The sequence below is a fragment of the Pleurodeles waltl genome, chromosome 10 (genome assembly GCF_031143425.1).
Source record: "Pleurodeles waltl isolate 20211129_DDA chromosome 10, aPleWal1.hap1.20221129, whole genome shotgun sequence".
In the NCBI taxonomy this organism is placed as follows: Eukaryota; Metazoa; Chordata; class Amphibia; order Caudata; family Salamandridae; genus Pleurodeles; species Pleurodeles waltl.
In genome coordinates, this window is record NC_090449.1 from 1,002,393,726 (window position 1) to 1,002,408,021 (window position 14,296).

General features: G+C 49.1%; 1 protein-coding gene across 2 annotated transcripts in view; it reads right to left on the reverse strand.

The window, feature by feature from the left end:
* PHKA1 (phosphorylase kinase regulatory subunit alpha 1) overlaps nucleotides 1-14,296 on the reverse strand; it is a 967,577-nt gene that overhangs the window by 85,307 nt on the left and 867,974 nt on the right. For both annotated transcript variants that reach the window (XM_069211854.1, XM_069211853.1), the window contains one exon: nucleotides 6,043-6,096. In XM_069211854.1, coding sequence (XP_069067955.1) covers nucleotides 6,043-6,096 — 54 coding nt within the window. The remainder of the gene's footprint in view (nucleotides 1-6,042; nucleotides 6,097-14,296) is intronic.

A 14,296-nucleotide genomic window follows, 5' to 3' on the forward strand; every position in this document is an offset into this window, starting at 1 on the left:
CCCCAGCCAAGCAGAATGTTGCCACTCCCATCAGGGGTTGGTGATTACACGGAATATATAACCTGCCCTCCCCCTTGGTTAGCTTGGTACAGAGCAGTCAGACTTATCACAGAGGAAATGTGTAAAGCAATAGCAAAGCCCTTCTGCACCACAGCCGCGCTGAGCGGCACAAATGAGACTTCGTACACAGTGTAGGTATTTAAAGATTGTATTCAACATACACATTTGCAATACAGCATGAGTATCCTGCAAATCTGGGCACAAATCACATTTAATAGTAGCGTTCATAATATTCAGCCCACATGTAACACCAACGACCATATGTACAAGCAAGAAAATGATACGTTCCCTTCCCACACCCTCATGTGGTGGCAAATACTGTCAGCACAAGACCCACCATATAGTTAACCAACTTCGATGTAACCATTTATTTCAGGGTGCACCCCGGTTCTCAGTGCTAGCAGTAATATGTAAATACAAGGGTTGTAAACTTCCACACAGCACTGCGGCCTCAATAGCAAATCGTAATTGCCAACCTCAGGACTTTCCTGGCAGACAAATGTGACCAGCAACTCTCCAGTGTTGCCCTCGTATTCACCACTCATTCCCGCACATCCACTCTGCACCGTTTGGAAGTGCGATGTATGTCAGTTGGCTTTTGCGCACACACACACACACACACACACACACACACATTCATATGCATGCACTCCCGGTACCCTAATGCAGTGCCCTGATATCCAGCTAGTGGATGCCACTGTGTTTGGAGGCACGCCAGGTCCCAAACCACCCTCCACCTACCAACCAGCTTCAGCTTTCCCACCCCACCTCAAACCATAGACTGCATCATCCCCATGAATAATAGGCCACTCTCGGCCTTAGTCACTCTACGCAGGATTCAGGGGACAAGATGGGAGAGGGGAAGGAAAGACAACTGCTGATGCGGCAACAATTAGCAAGAAAACAGCTGGGCTCTCAGTTGGAGGTTCACTCAGAGGTCTGCAAATACACAGGGGAGAGTTACTGGGGCTGCCCGTTAGCCAACACGGCACCCAGCCCTGCCAGACAAACAGCTTTACCAATCAGTTACCAGTTTCTGCACTTCCAGAACAAGGTTGCACCGCCGGGGCAGATTGACTTGAATCGCCCTCTACAATTCCGGTTGCCCACAAGAAGTTACTATGTCCGCTCCCCCTTTACAAGGAGACGCCACATCCAGTGCCCGAAAACTTGAGTTACTCCAGACTGTTACACTCCCACGTGAAAAATGCTCAGTGTTGTAACCTCCATGAAAATTAGGGACAACGTCAGGGCCCCAATGACCTGAACCGGCCCAACTCTATGATCATTCCAAAGACAATTCCCAATGTGGTACCTCCTCAGGAGGAGGCACTAGTCTGATGCGTGATGACTTGAAACACACCAAAGGCTCCCGGACACAGAGAATGTGGGCAGGGTGACAGTGTGTGTCAAATGAAATGGGGTCACCACCTTTAGGAGGAAAGTGGCACAGGTTTGAAGCACCACTTTTTCAGGAATTACTGTGAGATATGGAGGGCTTGTACAACATGGCCTGCAGCTCACTCACCCTCCGGGCAGATGTTATGGCTACAAGAAAGGCTGTTTTGATGGTGGTCAGCCTGAGGTGCAGTTGTGAAGTGGCTCAAACGAAGCACACATGAGGTACATGAGAATCAGGTTCAGTTCCCACTGAGGCATAGTGAAGAGGAAGGAGGAAACATGTACAAGTCCTTTTAGAAACCTATTTACAATAGGGGACTTACAGAGGGTTGGTCAGGCAGCCGCAGAAAAGAGAATAAAGCAGACAGATAGCCCTTAAGACAGCCTAGAGCTGAGCCCTGTTGGGCAAGATACAGAATTAAAAAAGATCATCAGATAAGGAAACAGAAAGAGGATGTAAAGATTACTCTATACAATATTTTACAAATATGCCAACGGCAAGCATATACCGTTTTCGTGGAGGAACGCCTGGCTGTCAGAATAACATTACAGACTTCAGGAGGAAGGTCAAAGGCTGTCAAGTGTTGCTGTTCAATCTCCGCACATGAAGGCGCAGACTTGACAGGTTTGGGTGGAGAGCCCTCCCCTGATGCTGCGACAGAAGATCCTCCCGAACGGGCAGCCTGTTCGGAGGATCAATGCTCATTTTCAGAAGATGAAGACACCAGACTCTCCGTGCCCAGTCTGGAGCCACAAGGATTACTTGGGCCTGGTCGTTCTTGATATTCTTGAGAACTCTAGGCAGAAGTGGTATGGGCGGAAAAGCGTACAGCAGGCCTGAGCTCCACTCACGACGAAAGACGTTGCAGAGTGATTGCTGCCTTGGAAACTCCAATGTGCAATACTTCTGACATTGCACATTCACACGATTCGTGATCGACCAAGCACTGACAACTTAGAGTGGCCATAGTTCAGAAACCTGCCAGGTGCTGAACCACCAGTGTTAGGCTCTGCTGTTTGAGCCATGTCCAGAGACACAGGGCTTCTTAACAAAGGGTCCACGACCCCATCCCACCCTGCTTGTTGCAGTACCACATGACAGTGGTATTGTCCTGTACCTGTACTAACTTCCCCCTGACAAAGGGAAGAAATGCTTTCAGTGCTAGTCGAATCGCCCGGAGCTCCAACAGGTTGATGTGGAGCCCGGATTTTGCCAGAGACCAGAGTTCTCGGATCTCCACCTCTCCCAGATTGCCACCCCACCCTAGGAGTGACGCATTTGTCACTACTGTGAGGTCAGGTTGGGGAAGGGGAGATAACTCTGCCTTTGACCCAATCGTGGTTCGTAATCCTCCAACGCAGGTCTTCAGAGTTACCTCTCAGATCTGGACGATGTCAGAGATATTTCCCTGATGCTGCGCACAGTGGAACTTCAGATCCCACTGTAGAGCCCGTATATGCCACCTGGCATGATTTACCAGCAGGATGCAGAAGGCCATGAGGCCCAGCAGCCTCAGAGTCAGTCTCACTGAAACACAGGATAGAGGTCAAAACTTCAGTATCATAACCTGAATATCCTGGATTCTCTGCTCGGGATAAGCCTGAAACTGCACTGTGTCCATAACAGCTCCTATAAAAACCCCAGCAAATGCAGAAGGTTTGCCATAGTCTGGAGGCGGAAGACGAGCCTGACTTCAACAGCCAGTCATTGAGATAGTTTTTTTTTTTTTAAGTCTATTTTGTTGTTTTCAGTCATTGAGAAAATACAGTTGTGCATCCGAATATAATCAGTTACGTACTTATTGTGTGTTCCGGATCAGTATGCACTTACATATCTTTTTGCACACACGGCAATGTGATTGCTACTTGTACAATCAACTGAAATTACTTAGAAACAATGTAAAGAGAGAAAATATAGAAGGAGAAAGGAAAAGGAAAAATGGAGGTGATTGGGGGAACCGCTCGGGGGTGTTCACGCTCCTTGATATAAATGCCCCTCATCAGGAGGAGAGGGGACGTGCTGCATTCGTCCCACAGTAGCTCGAGCGAAGGAGGCGCGTAGGCACGGCGAATGGACACGAGGGGGGTCAGGGGGGTGGAGGGAAGAAGGGCCCCCCAGACAATCTTTTGTGATATGATTTCAATTTGGGCTTGATATTGACTTGATATGTCTGCACCTTGTTCCCTACTCTATCCCCCCATCGTCGTGACACTTTTGTTTACCCTGTTTACTGAAGTGTTCAAGCAGTGCTGCGTTTCCTGGAGTATATGATCAGTGCTTCCACTTATGTGTGCTCCCTGACAGCATTGTCATATTGTTTTGTCCTGCCGATTACTCAAGGAGGTCGTGTATCGTCTTTGTTTTCCAAGTTGACAATGAAAGAGTCCCATGTATCTATGTCCTTGATTTGGACCCCTCTGTCTTGAAGTGATTGCAGTGTATGTGCCTCAGCTTTTGCCCAGCGTATCAGGTCTCTCTTCCACTGATGTATATTTGGTGCGCTAGGTGGTCATTGAGGTAGGTTAAGACTGAAACTCCTGACCTGTGCAGATGAGCTGAGACTACTGCCATCACCTTGGTGAACAGAAGAAGAAGAAGAAGAGGACTCAGGGCTCCTGGAGCGGTCCCGCAAACTTCTCCTCGACCGGGACCATGACCTCCTAGGAGTAGCGCCAGACCACAAGCAGCTTTAGGGACTGCTCCCTCAAATCCTTGGAGTTGTGGTCATACTATTGACACCCTAGGCAGACTAGGCAAGGGTCTGTAACCGACATGACGTGGTGACGGGCACCACGTGGATTACACCCTACCTAGGTATCTCTCTCTGGAGCTGCCCTAGCTGGTGCAGAAAGAAAAGAACTAACATCCACGTGCCTGTGTGGCACCTATATAGGTGACCGCAAAGTCACATTCAGCACCAACTATGTCGAGGACGCCACGCAGAACCAAATGGAGTCACCCAACGAAGCGCACAGGGGTATTGCTCATGCAAAAGTTTCTGGGTCCAGCCCATCGCCTGGGAAATTCAAAGGTAGGGATTCTGCAGATAGTAGTCTCTATCAGATAAAGACATAATTGAATGGTAAGCGGGACTCTGAAAAGGTCTGTCCTAGATGCAAGACCTCTTCCGAAGCATTTGTTTTTTACCTCCACTGAGAGCAAATGGCAGTTATGGACTTTCACAGCCCTTCCAATAACCATGGCAAATTATGTTGACTCCTCTGTGAAAGGCCCAGGTGGAAAGCTGAAGCCCATGTAAGGGGACTTATCAATACCACTGCCATCTGCAGATCCAAAAATAAATGCTCCTCCTCACAGAATTGTTTTTCATCGTCACCTCTTACTCATCATATCATTATACTGGTGTTCAAGGTCAGAGAAGAAGTGTGGTAAAGGAAGAGCGCCCTGAGTCCTAATGAGGCTGGATGGGTTTTGTCAGTAAGGTGGGGTGACTTCTGCCAAGGTTGTGTTGTGAGAGAATTCAAGATCTGCTGGCGGTGGTCTGACTAGTGGCCTCCTCAGATCCTTTGGTCTTGAAGGTGTGCCAAAGGGAGCCTGAAGGTTGCCAAAGATTCACACCATGGCCTGTTTGAAGGCCCTGACTTGGTGCGAAGTCGCCGATGGGGCCAGGAACTTGGGCTGAATCAGAATGAGTTGGGGAATCTGTTCTGCATTTGGAATGAGATTGGGAGGTACCCTAATGCCTGCTCGACTTCCCTTGACAAGAGTGACTGCAAGAAGGGGAATTAGATTTAGACTTGTTGTGTTTCTTTTTGACTTTGACTTACAAGATTACAGAGTGGGAGGATGGCTTTAATTCAGAAAGCCCTCAAGAGCAAGAACGCATCTTTGACTTACTGCGAGACTGGCAGTTATGTGCTTTCCTGCAATGTTTGGTGACCTAGAGCTTGACCTTGCAGTCTCGGATAGCCTTTAGATTCATCTGAGCACAGTCGCCACATTACTTTGAGTAGTCTGAGGCACCCAAACACCACAGATGAACCTTTTCTGGTTCTGTCACCGACATCTGCTTATGGCAGTTGAAGCCTGTCATTTTAGGTTGAGACTTCTCCTTGGCACACTGAGAAAAAAGCATTTCACTGACAGAAAAAGAGTGAGAAAGAGCCCTGAACCTGGATCGGAAGGCGCACAACTGACATTGATGCTGAGGAGTAGCAATATGTGCCTCCGATGTCACTCCTAGGGTGGGACAGACCCCATACGCAGCTGCACAATGCCATCTACAGACATGCAAGTACACACTTTGGAGCCAGTCTGCACTTGAAGTAAGCAATCTACAGTTAGAAATATGCATCAGAAAGATCGGTTCTATCTGTTAAGTCAAAAACAGCAAGAAAGGAAAACCCCAATTAAGGAGATCCTGGTGAAAAATAAAAGTTTTGCGGTAACATCTAAATGCTAGAAAAGAACATGTCAGTAAGAGAACAGTTTGTGCCGAAGATTAAAATCTTATGTGTTGGTGAAGCAGGAAGTTAGAGGAGGTGTTATGGTCACCACCAGGAGCACTAAGAAATTTCAAAAACATTAACCTGAAAAATGAAAGGGACATACTCTCTTACCTCTCGCGTTGTTGATGAGGGGAGCACAAAGCCTTCGACTGAAAGCCCATGGCACTGCAGGGATGACAAAATGGACACACGCATAGATATAGTTATTAACCTCTAAGAATGTCAGTCCCCTAAAATCATTTATTAAGTTCTCACTAATCAAGTCCCACTTATTTACATTATGGTGCCAGACTGTGAAACTGATTGAACGTACTATTCACATTAAAGTATGAGCATCCAGTCTGATTAAGGATGTAGTATGTATGAATCAATGTGTGAGCAGTTCATAATCGATTTTCAGCGACTCAGTATGGAACAGGGAAAGGATGAAATGTTCAGTAGGGAAACAGTAGCCAATTACTTATGGTGCAGTAGTTTCTTGAAAAGATGACAACCACTTTTCAGATCTTGGTCTTAATCCAAAAGTGCTTTTGCAAATATTGTAGAAATGGAAGCATGCTTATTACAAGGAACACATAGAAGGATAGGAAACAGACTTGGAATGTAAGAGTTTTCAAACAAAATACTGAGTAAATAACAGTGGGCATTATTGTTGCAGTTCAGGGCTCTGAGAGTTCAATAATATTCTGGGACCAAGGACATAACTAACAAGTTACTTACCTTTGGTAACAAATTATCTGGTAGAGACAATCGGGGTCATTACAACCCTGGTGGATGGCGGAGAACCGGCGGTAAGACCGCCAACAGGCTGGCGGTCTTACCTAGGTGAATTATGACCATGGCGGTTACCGCCATGGTCATCCGCCGGTTCCCCGTCCCGCCCGCCAGCGCAGAAACGACCGCCGGGCTGGAGACCTGGGTCTCCAGCCCCACGGCCGTCAGTATATCGCCGGCGGTATTTGGACCCAGCTTACCGCCGTGGATTTCCTGCGGTTTGAACCGCCATGAAATTCATGGCGGTAAGCACTATCAGTGCCAGGGAATACCTTCCCTGGCACTGATAGGGAATACCTTACCTGGTCCGTCCATCCTCCGGGAGGGGACGGGAGCCATGGGGGCAGCTCCGCCGACACCGCCACGCCAACAGAACACCGCCACAGCGAATCACAGGACGTGATTCGCTGGGCGGTGTTCTGTTGGCGTGGCGGTGGAGGTGGAGCAACCTCCACTTCCCCGCCGCCCGCAAGTATGGCCGTTGGCGGCTCTCCGTCGGAATAACGATGGAGAGCAGCCAACAGTCATAATGTGCTGAGCGGCAAACCGCCTGCAAAGGCGGTCTTCCGCACGGCGGTCCTGAGGTCGTAATGACCCCCAAAATCTAGATGCAGCTTCCTTACCTTTGAATTTCCAAGGCCTCAGACTGGATCTAGAAGATTTTTGCATAAGCAGTACCACTGCACGCCATCAGATGGCTTTGTTTGGTCCCGTCGCATTGTTGGCGCCATAAGTAACGTTGGAGTCACCTATTTATACACACCACCTCAGCCTGTGGATGTAAGTTACTTTCCATGACTTTCCACACCAGGAGCGCAGAGCCATGAAGAGCACTGACATTGGTGTGTCAAAACTAGGGCCATGAAAGGGATCATTCCTAACCCTAGAAAACTGTCTACAGACCAGGGAGGAATGGGTGGGTCTGTAAGGAATCTGTAGCTAGATATTGTTCCTACCAGATAATGTGTTATCAAAGGTAACTTGTTCATCTGTTAGAGACATCTAGCTGCAGATTCCATACCTTGGAATAGATGCCAAACCAATACCAGCATCGGTAGTGGGCTGCAAACAAATTAGTTAAACCTGGAACTCTTGTAGGACCGAACAGGCAAAATGCTCATCCCTCCGGACCTGACTGTCCAGGCAGTAGTGTTTGGTAAACAAGTGCAGGGATGCCCACATTATTGCCTGGCAGATTTCCAGGACTGGGACTCCACATGCTAATGCAGTGCTTGTAGACTTTCCCCTGGTGGAATGGGACCTTAAGCCCTGAGGAGAGGCTTCTTGGCCAGACCGTAGCAGATTTTAATACAGAGAATGACCCAGCGTGAAATGGTTCATTTCTCTACTGCCTAACCTTTCTTTGCTCCAACATACCCCACGAAGAGTTGGCCATCCACCCAGAACTCTTTTGTGCGGTCAAGGCTGAACGACAATGCTCTTTTTGGGTCTAGACAATGGAGTTGCTCTTCTTCTTTGGAGGGGTGTGGAGGAGTGCAAAAGGTGGGCTGGGAGACTGATTGTCCCAAACGGAATTGGGTCACCACTTCTGGTAGGAAAGAACCCTAGTGCCAATCACTAATTTGTCTGGAAACAGTCAAATAGGGAGGCTTGGATGAAAAAGCATGCAGCTCACTACACCTCCTAGCAGATGTTAGTGCCACTAAAAAGGCTGTCTTGATGGTGAGCAGCCAGAGGGAAAAACACAAAAGAGTATGGGGTTCACTTATATTAAGGAGCTACTGGCAGGGGGAGTTTCCCCTGTGGCTCCTGAACTCACTTTAGGAGTTGGTTGTGTTAAGTGCTGTGGAGGGTTGTGTAGTGATGGTGGGGGGGTGTTTCCTTTATGGACTAGGTGGTCTCACAAACTATATAGTGTCATCATATGACCACCTAGCCCCACCCAGGTAGGACAGTGCCACCTGGGCGGACTCAACTTCACAGTTAAAAGAACAGGAGGGAGTGCGTACATTTTATCTTTTAAACACCTAGACAGTCACCTGTGTAAGAGTACACTTTTATTAGTGGTGTCTGCTGGTGTGATTAAGAACAAGGATGAGACACCTCGCTGAGAACAAGGACTCACTGGGTCACCACTAAACTAAAAGTTAATGGCCAACATGTTTCTGTCCTCTACAACGAACCAAGGAAGGTCTGGAGGCTTTCTTCGGGGCATGGGATCCCTCAAACTCATGCAATGCAAGGAAAACCTACTCCGGTCAATGGGAGTGTGAGTGAAATAATGAAAGAAGTGATATGGGGCCTACCTGTGAACAAGGAATTACCTTGTGGAGGCCCCATACCTGAAGGCTAGCCCCAGGACACCAGGAGGGGGAGTGTCCCCTTATAGTCACACAAACTCCAAAGGAGGCGCTCCCTATGCACCTAGCACGTCCCCTCACTGGACCGCTTGAGCAGCCAGAGGGGACAATTGTAAAACGGTTTAAAGAAAGCGCAAATAAGGTTGGTGAGAACCAGATTAAGGTCCCACTGAGGCATGATAAAGGGCGAAGGGGGAAACATATGAACAAGCCCTTCGAGAAATCTATTTATAATAGGGGGCTTAAATAAAGAGGGTTGGACAAGCAGCCACAGAAAGAAGGACACAGCTGAAAGAGAGCCTGTAAAGTCACTCTTTTTGGCATAGTTATCCCCACATATTGCCTGTTGTCAGTGTGTGTAGACTATTTTAACTGGGATCCTGCAAACCAGAGCCCCAGTGATTGAGCTCTCTTCTCTAAATTTGGTTGCCTTGGTACCCTTCATTCCCCCCACAATTGGCCTACTGGTGTACTCCTATAAGCCCCTGGTATATGGGACTTAAGTACCCAGAGCATTGGCACACCAGGGGTCCCCCATGGGCTACACCATGTATTATGCCACCCACAGGAGACCATGCAAACTGTGCTGCAGGCCTGCCATTTGCAGCCTGCATGAAAAGGTGCATGCACCCTTTAACTGCTGGTCACTACAGCAGGTCACTGTAAATCACCCCTATGGTAGGCCCTTCCGGCTCTAAGGGCAGGATACAGGTCCTTGTGTATGTGGGCACCCTGAATGAGCAGAGGAGTCCCTACGAACTCCAGTTCCAACTCTCTGGACTTTGTAAGTGCAGGGAAGCAATTTTAGCTCTGTACTAGCCATAAGTCACTACCTATGGTCCAGCTACATAATGGTAACTCCGAACCTAGGCATGTTGGTACCAAACATATCGGATTCATACCCCAATACTGATGCCAGTATTAGTGGCATGATTCCATGCGCTCTGGGGGCTCCTTAGAAGACCCCAAAGTATTGCTCCTACTAGTCTTCCAGGGTCTGCAAGCAGCCTTCCAGACAGGATTCTGTCCTCCTGCTGCTTGACAAGCTCAAGTAGGGGAAGGCAGAACAAAGGATTTCCTGTGGGAGAGGGGTGCAACCTCCCCTCCTTTGGAAATAGATGCTACAAGGCTGAGGAGAGGTAGCCTCCCCACGCCACCAGTTTGTACCAGTCCAGGTACCCCGGTCCTGCTTTGGCGTGAAACTACATAAAGGAAAAGGGAGTGACCACTTCCCTGTCCATCACAGCCCCAGGGGTGGTGCCCAGAGCTCCTCCAGGTGGCCACTTGATTCTGCCATCTTGAAACCAAAATGGGCAGAGGCCCCTGTGAGCATCTGAATGGTCAGGTTAGGCAGGTAACGTCAGTGACACCCCCACCCCTCCCAGTAGGTGATCACCTTGCAACGTGACCAAGCCCCCTTTTTGGGCTATTTAAGGACTCCCTTGCGGGTGAGTCCTCATATTCGGTGTGCAAGACTCCACCAAGACCTCTCTGCAACAACCTCTCCTACTCCTGGCCACCAGAATCGCTGCTGGGCTTCACACGAACTGAACAAGGCCGCCACACTGAGATGACCTTGCCCTGCAACTTTGTTTCCGCGACTCCTGTCTGCACTTTGCAACATTTCCACGACTGTGCATCCTCTGGGGTCGGCAGGACTTATGCTGCACCAAAGAAGCAAGAACGAATCTCCCTTGGAGTGAAGGAGTCACTCCCCTGCATCCGCAGGCACCCCAGGCAATGACGTCCGGCTGCTGAGATCTTCTGTCCTTTGGATCTGTGAAGATTCTCCAACACAGGTGGTGGTTCTGAGGGGTCCTCTTTGCCTTCTTTCCAACTTGGGAGACAGTGAGCCCTTGCCTCTTCCTCCAGAACAGAATCCCTGTGCAACACAACTGTTGCAGCAACCAAGGCTTGTTGACTCCTGCTCTAAGGGACCTTCAGGCTCCAAGTAGGCCCGGCCTACAGCTCTCTACCTCTGCAAGGACAGCCTTGTCTCTGCAGCTCCATCGATGTAGGACTCCTCTTCGGGTGTGCTGCTTGGGCCTCACTGCGACAGACTGTGCCTGTTGCCAGTGGGTTGTTTATGGGGGCTATGACTGCTTCTGCTGGCTCTCCTGTCTTCTGAGGATCAGCCCGGACTTGCTGGTCCTCTCCCAGCCCTACAAATCTTCTTCAGCTCCAACTTGCATTTGCTTGTTGGTGGTCCTCCAACATTACCTTCTGCCCCACCTGGACTTTGTCCCTTTCTTTCACAGGTCCTCTTCGTCCGGAATCTACCATTGAGTTCCACTGGTCCAGTCCTGTTCTTGCATTGTTCCAATCCTAAGTCCCCCATGTTAGCTCTCCTGGCCGCTGGGGGTTTTCTAGATACCCACCTCTTGGGGTTCCATACTCTCCCAGCCCTTGGCTAACTACTCCATATCCTCTGGTGGGGACCCTTTCTTGCATTCCACTACTTCAGTATATGGTTTGGCCTCCCTATAGGACCCTTGCTATTTCTAATGTTTTTATGCTAATCCTTAGTACTTACCTGTGTATATTCTGTGTGTACTTACCTCCAGAGAGGAGGGATTGCCTATAGTATTCTAGTTCAGTGTTACTATAATAAAGTACCTTTATTTTTGCAACACTGTGCAGTTCCTTTCATGTGTAATAAGTTACTGTGTGGCTACTGTGGTACTTAAAGTGCTTTACACTCGTCCTAGATAGGTCTTGGCTGCTCACCACAGCTACCACTAGAGAGCCCTGGCTTCCTAGACACTGTTACACTTAGTAATAAGGGTTGCCTGGAACTGTTATAAGGTGCCAGCGCCATAGGTGTCCACCACACACCAGGTCAGCCTCCTACATAGCCCTTAAGGGTACCCAGAGCAGAGCCCTGTTGGGCAATGGGAAAAATGAAGAGAAGGATATCAGAAAGAGAAGGATATCAGAAAGAGAAGCAGAAATAGGGTTGATAGACTTTTCTATACAATATAATACAAACTTTTGCCATCTGCAGGTGTATACCGTCTTAGTCAAGGGACACCTGGCTGTCAGAATAACATTACAGACTTTGGGAGGAAGATCGAAGGCGGTCAACTGTTGCGGCTCAATCTCCAGGCAAGTAGGTGGAGAGCTGATCATTCTTAGAAGCTCGGGATACCAGACTCTCCATGCTCAGTCGACGGCCACAGGATGACTTGGTCCTGGTCGTTCCTAATGTTCTTGACAACTATGGGCAGAAGTATGGGCACAAAGGCCTACAGGAGGCCGGAACTCCACTCGATATGAAAAGCGTCTCCGAGCGATAGCTGCCTTCGAAATTCCAATGCGCAAAACCGCTGACACTGCATGTTCTTTTCTGAGGCAAACAGTTCCAACCAAAGCTCTTCCCTACTGCTGAAAGAGTCTTTGCGCCACCTCCAAATGTAGATGCCACTCGTGATCCACTAGGCATTGACGGCTGTGTTTGTCTGCCCTGGTGTTTAGAGAGCCTGTCAGGTATTGAAACACCAGGGTTATGCCCTGTTGTTCCAGCCATGTCGAGAGACGCAGGGCGTCTTGACAAATGTTTCACGATCCCCTGCTTGTTGCAATACCACATGCAGGTGGTGTTGTTCGTGAACACCTGCTCTATTTTCCCTTTGACAAAAGGAAGAAATGCTATCAATACTTGTCAGATTGCTTGGAGCTCAAGCAAGTTGATGTGGAGTCAGGATTCTGCCAGAGATCAGAGTCCTCTGATCTCCACCTCTCCCAGGTGGCTACCCCATCCCAGGAGGGAGGCATCTGTAACCACTGTGAAATCTGGTTGGGAAGGGAGAGGAGTCTGCCTCTGACCCAACTGTGGTTCATCAGCCACCACTGCATTTCTTTTGCAGTTCCCTCCGAGAGCTGGACCACGTCAGAGAGATTCCTCTGATACTGCGTCCACTGGAACTTCAGGTCCTACGCAGTGCATGCATATGCCATCAGGCATGATTAACCAACAGAATGCAGGAAGCCATGAAGCCCAGCAGCCTCAGAGTCATTCTCACCAAAATCCAAGATAGAGGCTGAAACATGGGTATCATAGCCTGAATATCCTGGACTCACTGCTCAGGAGGATAAGACTGAAACTGCATTGTATCCAGAACAACTCTGAATAAAGGGAGCATCTGAGAGGGAGTCAGGTGTGACTTCGGCCTGTTTTTAGTGAACCCCTGGAAATGCAGGAGGTCTGTTGTAGTCTGAAGGTGGGAGACGCCAGCCTGGGGCGAGCCTGCCTTTAACAGCCATTCATCGAGATAGGGGAAGACTGATACCCCTATCTCGGCAGATGAGCTGCGATCACCGCCAACATCTTGGTGAACACCCCAGAGGTTCTGGTAAAGCCAAAGGGGAGTACAGTGAGCTGAAAGTGCTTGTGGTCTACCTTGAACTGGAGGGGCAGAATAGGGAAGACCTGAGCCAAAGTAAGCATCTTGAATTTCTCCTTCTTGAGGAAGATATTGACGGTTCGGAGATCTAGAATAGGTCGAAGGCCCTTGTTCTTTTTGTGAATCAGAAAATAGCGGGAATAACAACCACTACCTCTCTCTGATACCTGAACCATCGCTAGGGTTCCATTGGCCAGAAGGGCCATAACTCCCTCTCTGAGTAAGGACAGATGATCCTGAGAAAGCTGTCCTTGTGTTGGCGGTATAGGGGAAGGGGAAGATGGGAAGGGGAGGATTCGAAGGGGAGGGAGTAGCTCCTCTGAATGATCTGCAGGACCCACCCCTCCGATGTAATGGACTTCCATTGGGGAAGATGGTGAGGTATTCTCCTACCAACTGGACAGCCATGATTCCTTATTAGGAGACCAGGAGGGCTTAGAGGCTGTCTGCCAGGGGGTTGGAAGTTGATAACTTCTGGGTACCTGACCCATGGGGTCAGAATGCACTGCATCCACGCAAAGCTTGGCGACCTTGCGCAGGACGGGTGCTGGCATAGGGCTGATGCGGTGTCATACCCCTTCCATAGCCGCAAAAGGCAGACTGGGGACATGAGGTCACTAAGAGGCCCGAAGACTTGGCAACAGCCCATGAATCCTTAAAGTGCTCCAGTGCCGAGTCTGCCTTCTGTCTGAAAAGACGTGTCCCGCTTGAATGACATGAACATGAAGTTGGCCTGGACTTCTCCATAAAAGCCAGATGTTCTCAACCAGGCATGGCGTCTAAGAGCCACTGTCAACGAAACAGCTCTGCCCAGCGAGTCAGTTGTGGCCAATCCATATCTGATGGTGAACTTTGCTGCACCTCTCC